This window comes from Capsicum annuum, chromosome 2 (assembly GCF_002878395.1).
Source record: "Capsicum annuum cultivar UCD-10X-F1 chromosome 2, UCD10Xv1.1, whole genome shotgun sequence".
Taxonomy (NCBI): Eukaryota; Viridiplantae; Streptophyta; class Magnoliopsida; order Solanales; family Solanaceae; genus Capsicum; species Capsicum annuum.
In genome coordinates, this window is record NC_061112.1 from 133495974 (window position 1) to 133502660 (window position 6687).

General features: G+C 30.6%; 1 protein-coding gene across 2 annotated transcripts in view; it reads left to right on the top strand.

Moving 5' to 3' along the window:
- Positions 1–929: 929 nt before the first annotated feature.
- Positions 930–6687, top strand: part of LOC107859548 (gibberellin 2-beta-dioxygenase 8) — a 9089-nt gene continuing 3331 nt past the window's right edge. The window contains exons 1-3 of one of the 2 annotated variants that reach the window (XM_016704594.2): positions 930–978; positions 1700–1788; positions 4047–4513. In XM_016704594.2, coding sequence (XP_016560080.1) covers positions 1750–1788; positions 4047–4513 — 506 coding nt within the window. In that variant the 5' untranslated portion in view covers positions 930–978; positions 1700–1749. Of the gene's footprint in view, positions 979–1050; positions 1204–1699; positions 1789–4046; positions 4514–6687 lie in introns of those variants that run through there. The other variant, XM_016704593.2, reaches the window with a different exon arrangement.

The following is a 6687-nucleotide window of genomic DNA, read 5'->3' on the forward strand; positions in this document are numbered from 1 at the left end:
TTTTTAAAAATAAGACTTAGGATAAAATTTTAGTTAAATAAGTTTGATAAGTTAAATAGATCTATTTATCAAAAAAAAAAGAAAGAAATTTTAATGACATGGAATTCCAAGTAGGAGAGAGAAGATTTTTGAGGTGTTAAGTATATTTTAAGAAAAATAGAAAGAGTTGAGTGATATTCTTATCCTAAATAAAACAAAAATGATATTTGTAGGCAATTTTCTTAAGATGGGTGACCATCTAGGGAATTTACTCTGGTCAAAATCCACTATTGATATTTAATTTTCTATTCTTTTAAAAAAAAATAAACTAATTTTGCCCCCTCGAATAAGCTGTTGCATTGGATGTTTGGGTCCAATTCCAGAAATTTATCATGTGCCTTGTTCCTCTAAAATATCAGAATCAAAGAGTGAGGGATCTATGAGATATTCAAGAGATGAAATTATTATTTTAATAGTATTAATAAGTCACGGCAAGACTTGGAAGAATCAGAGCCAAATGAAATGAACAGATTTATGATTAAAAATAAAATAGTTTAATTAAATTATTTATACTAATTGTGTAATAGCACAATCAGATCCTGAAAAAGATAATTATTAAGTAACCATTCTTAAAAAATGTTGTATTAATAACCTGAAAAATATGATAAATTATATGTTGTATAACATGTTAAGATACGTATTGACAATGTAAAAATTATCTATCTTGTTGGGGTTAAGTTTGGTTTCTACAACCATAGTGATATTATTGGTTGAATTATACCAAATGGAAATGATTGGTATGTTGAAAATTAATAATTGTAACATCATGTTACATATGATATGAATGATGTGAAAAGCAAAAGTTCTTTTTTTTTTTTTTTTTTTTGAAAGAAAAATGGGGATTTGCCCCTCGTACCCACCCATGATCCCCTATTAAAACTCCTTTCAACCAACAGTAATATGGCAAGATATGGAAAGAATGGACATTTGTTCTAAAAGGTAAAAGTATTTCTCTGATTGAATTGTGAGCCGCGTGTTCTTGTTCTATGCATAAACATTCAATCCTTTTGTACCATCAACCATGCCATTGATTTCTTTTTCTTATAAATTTTTATATTTCCAACTAAGTCCTCCACATCGTCACTATAAATATATCCAATCTTTCTCAAGAATCCTCCACTCCTCAATTTCCTCTTAGTTTTCCTATATCTCTTCCATAATCTGGTACGTGACCACCTTAGCTTCTTATAATTTGTGTTTTCTAAATATATATGTATATGGTATGAGCCTTGAGTTCCACATCTGTATCGAAGAAGCGAGAGTTATACTGTTTTAGGTTCCTCCCACCTTAATAGCTATTCGTTAGATTTTGGGATATGGTTCTTCCCGGTTTGTATTAATTTGATTCATCTGTTACAAACATAGATGATGAAATTCTTTACTACTAATTAATTAAGAGACTTCTTACACCCTTGTTATAATAAACTTTGATGATGAACTTCTTTATTAGAAGATTATTAGATCTTTTAATAACTTGTGTGGTCCTAATGTCCGATGTACCTTTTTTGGTGATCATGCCATTTTAATTTCTTTTATCTTATACTCTCTTTTCTGCATTGCCATGCAAGTAGTGTTAGCAAGTTACATCTCTCTTCTTTATTTCCTTTCCCCTTAATCATTTATCATTATGTCCTTGTTTTGATTTTTTATTTTATTACAGAGGACATTAAATAGGTCAAAGCATATATTGCTCCTTGAAAGGAAAAAATTATGGTGAGGTCTACAAACTTCTCACAGCAGCCAAACCAAGTAAGAAACAATGATTAATTACACCTACTTCTGCTAAATACTTTTTGCCACCTACTTCTGTTAAATCCTTTTAAGAATGGAAACTTTCTCTAAAGACTAAAGCCCAAGAAAAGAAAGGCATTCCGTGTTAGCAAGGTGTAGGGAAGGACCGCACCTCAAGGTGTGATATGTATTGACTACCCTAAAGCAAGCTTTAAAGGATGCTTCCGCGGCTCAAACCAATGACTTATAGGTTACACGGAGACAACTTTCTCTAAATCAGAAGGAAAAAAAAAAAATTTGATCAAGCTAGCTATCAAGTTGTAGTTGTAGCTAGCTTCTTGGCCATATTTTTGTGAAGACTGGAGCTATTACCTAAAATATATGATCATAAGATATATGATCATATGATTTGTGTCATATAGTATTTAATCATAATCTTAATTAACAAGAAGTTCGTTCGTTGAAAATCTGTATATATGCTTTGACGAAATGTGCTAAGCTGGTATTTCTGTAATTATTTTTTTTGAAATTGCATAGCCACATATATAAGTTTTTTGGAATATTTATGGAGAAGGCATAAGTACACCCTTGAACTATGACCTAATTTTCACTTCACACTTTATCTCTGATAGAATCTTATTATCCGTTCAACTATTTTAGGGTCGAACAAATTCACCCTTGAAACACCACAATCATATTTCTGTTGGGAGGTGAACAACACTCTCTGACACCACAAAAACAAATATACTTATGCCTTTAAGATGGTGGTGGTAATACTTTGTGATCAAACAATATAATAGTGATCAGTACTGAAAGTACTCTTTTCTTTAGTAAACAGTACTGATAGTACCAATGAATTGAATTGGGAAATGAAAATACAATGACATAGAAAGTGTACTTTCCTACACAACTTTCCTGCACCTCCTACGCTTATGTACGAGAAAGGATCTGTCTAAATCTCTACCACACTTCAAGGGGTTTTTACATATGTACCTTGCACTAACAAGGCAATTTGATTAGATTCATTTGTACAATATACAACATCATGTGGTTCTCACTTCCACATGATTTGAACAGCCAACGTTATGCCAACATCATATTATTGTAGTGTTTGTGAATCATGTTGGGCCAGATCACCCTAGGTGGTTACTCAGGAGTCGATCGAATAAATGAACAAGTATTTTAAAAAAAGAAAAAAAAAATCAAAAGTAAATATTAATCCCTACCTACCTAACTTCCTACTACTCAGTACACCCCCTTCCATTCTCTACCAGATCAGTATAAGCAAAAAAAATGATAACTTCAAGGGGTTATTTTATTGGAAAACAAGTTATTTCGGGATTAATTATTCTATCCTCAAAGAGGGATAAGAATAACATTACAATTCTGAAATAACTAATCTCGGAATGAGTTATTCCATGCATTTTGACCCAACCAAACAAGTAATAAGTTCCTCTTCTAATTTGATCCCGAAATTAATTATTCTTATTATCCCTCCAACCAAACTAACTCTTAAAACATTGTAAATTAAGAGAGTATTATATGGTAAGTAGTTCAAGGAGAACTTTTAAAACATTATTAATTATATGTTGTACACATGAGTTGTTTGTGTGGAAAACCATGTGCATCAATTATATCATATGCTTGAATCTTGAATAATTTAACATTAAACATGTCTAGTTTAATATTTTTATAATGCAAATGGGTCCCTATTGTATTGGCCGCTAGCTGCTATTTGCACAAGGATTTATTTCCTACTCCCTCCTACGTGAATGGTAGGCATCTTCTTTGTCTCCATGGTCATTGATAAAACATTAGTGATCACCTAAAAGATATAAATCACAAACTTCACTACCAATAGCATGGCTTTTAATTTCATTTTCCTCCTCTATTTTAGAAATTACCATAAGTTGAAACGATTAGTGAAGAAGATGAACAAAGAGTGACAGAAAACAGGCTTTGCGTTCATATTTCGTTGGAAAAAAAAAAGAGATCTATTCCATTTGGAACTTTGAAAATCCCATAAACCAAGTCTTTTGACTTGAGATCCACTAGATGCAAAACCCTCATTCTTGTTACTTATTTTTTAATTAATTTGGGGTAGGGGAAAGGTAAATATATGAAGGGGGAGATTACCAAAAAAAAAAAAGGCGAAATCCAATTAACTGAGCTACTAATATTCCCCATCCTCTTCTTCTTGTTCATCTTTCTCTCTACTCCTTATAAATTCTTACTATTTCCTAATATATATCATTATATTCCTTTTTTCTTTCCAGAAAATAAGCGTGGAAGAATCGCATGATCCTCCATTTGAAGAGACATACAAGAAACTTTTTGACGACATAAGAACCGGAAAGGCTTCTTCAAAAGTGAAGTACCAAAACCTGTTTGTTGTGGAAGAATGTGAGTTACCATTAATAGATCTTGATCAACTAAAGGGAAGTGAATTCGAGAGAGAAGAATGCAAGACAAAGATAGCAAAAGCTTCACAAGAATGGGGTTTTTTCCAAGTTGTGAACCATGGAATCTCACAGGATATATTATGGAAAATGAGGAAGGAACAAATCAAACTATTCAAGAAGCCATTCCATGAGAAAATGGATGACAAGAAACTGAATTTCTCAGCAGGGAGTTACCGGTGGGGAACACCTTCAGCTACATGCCTTCAACAACTTTCTTGGTCTGAAGCTTTCCACGTACCACTCACTGATATCTCCCATTCAAGCCATTTTAGCAGCCTCAGGTACCCTCTTTGAATTTATCTATTTCTTGCATTATATGTATGTGCATTGATGATTGATGTACAAGATGCCATGACGTTGCACCTAACACACACCAACTACTATTGTATGTATGTATCCGCACAATCATGTCAAGCATAATACGCAGTGTGAATCCTATTAGTGTACATGGTATGGTATGATTTATTGACTGAGAGACTTTTCACTAAGGAGTTGAATATATGAAAGTAAATATAAGAAGAAGCCAAATGAGTTTGACATCTACTATATGCATTAAAAAAAAAATGTATATAAACAATGTCATTTTAATAGTACCAAACTCTCCTAGTTTGGCCCTACCTGGCTCAGCCCCTACAGGATAATACGTCAGTACAAGTACTAGTCATTATTTTCTTCGTTTCAATTTGTTTGTTCTAGTTTGATTTGACGTGAACTTTAAGAAAATAAAGAAGATATTTCAATTTTGTAGCGTAAACTAATTAAAGATTTGATGTCTAAACATGTAACATTGTGACATATTGAAATTAAAATCAAAGGCGTGTTTATAGATTCAGCAATACAAAAATGAATTAGATTCTTTCGTGTTCATGTATAGTTGGCTGCCAATAGTGTTCAAAAAGTAGGTTAAGAATTGACAGCATTTAAACTTTGAATCCAACAAATTTCCTTTTAGAAACTTTAATTTGGGAGCTGCCGACTTAGAGAGTCTTGTTTTCGACCAGGTTAAGCATATTTCAGAATCCAATTACAATAAATGATTATTATCACTTTCCTGTCCATAAGTACTGTTCTTTTTATTTAGATAGATAGATTAAGGTTTGTGTTAAGGAGAGGAAGACACGTGGCCCATTCAAATTAACTTGAACACATAGAAAATGAACTTATTAGGTAGCAACCATACAACAATTTTTCTGTGGTCAAACGTGAATTATGTTGCAAATTGACATTAATCATGAAAGAAGTATGTACGTATAGCAGTTGATTATTAGTAACAAGTAGATGTGATCATTAGAGAATGGACTTCTAAAAAATTAGGTCTTTATAAGAACCAAATATTATGAAACCATGACCCAACTTATAAGAACCTTTTTTTTTTTTTTCTCATACGGTGTTCGACATTTGGATTGGAGTCCGACTAATCGAATTTCACACCTGCTAGGGCCCATTTGGGCGCTCCCTTCCAAGAATTTTTTTCATATCCAAGACTCAAAGTCGAAATTTTTGATTAAGGAAGGAACAACCATATTCACTACGCCACATCTTTTGCTGGCAGAACCTTATCTTTCAGACTCCCACTACTACTCCGCGATCATATATACTAGTATTCACGAATCCCTTTGAATTAAATACATACTCATTGTTTGTCTTACTGATTTAGAATAAAGTTCAAAAAAAAAAAAATGAAGTTTTTGTATTTTATTTAAAGTAGTACATATATATTTAATGGTGCATATATCTTCTATAGACGTATATATGTAATGTATACATGTGTATATATTTTATAAATTAGTATATAACTATATATATATATATATTGTAGTATATTTTATTTAAAGTAGTACATATATATTGAATGGTGCGTATATATGTGTATATATCTTCTATAGACGTATATACGTATATATTTAATGTATATATGTATATATGTTTTATAAATTAGTATATAACTATATATATAAATATTGTAGTGTATATATATTGTAGTATATGTTTTATTTAAAGTAGTACATTTATTGAATGGTATATATATGTGTGTATATATCTTCTATAGATGTATATATTTAATGTATACATGTGTATATATTTTATAAATTAGTATATAACTATATATACAAATATTGTAGTGTACATATATTTTAGTATATGTTTTATTTAAAGTAGTACATATATTGAATGGTATATATATGAGTGTATATATCTTCTATAGACGTATACATGTGTATATGTTTTATAAATTAGTATATAACTATATATATAAATATTGTAGTGTATATATATATTAGTATATGTTTTATTTAAAGTAGTACATATATTGAATGGTATATATATGTGTGTATATATCTTCTATAGACATATATATTTAATGTATACATGTCACATGTGTATATGTTTTATAAATTAGTATATAACTATATATATATATATATATATATATATATATAGTTATATACTAATT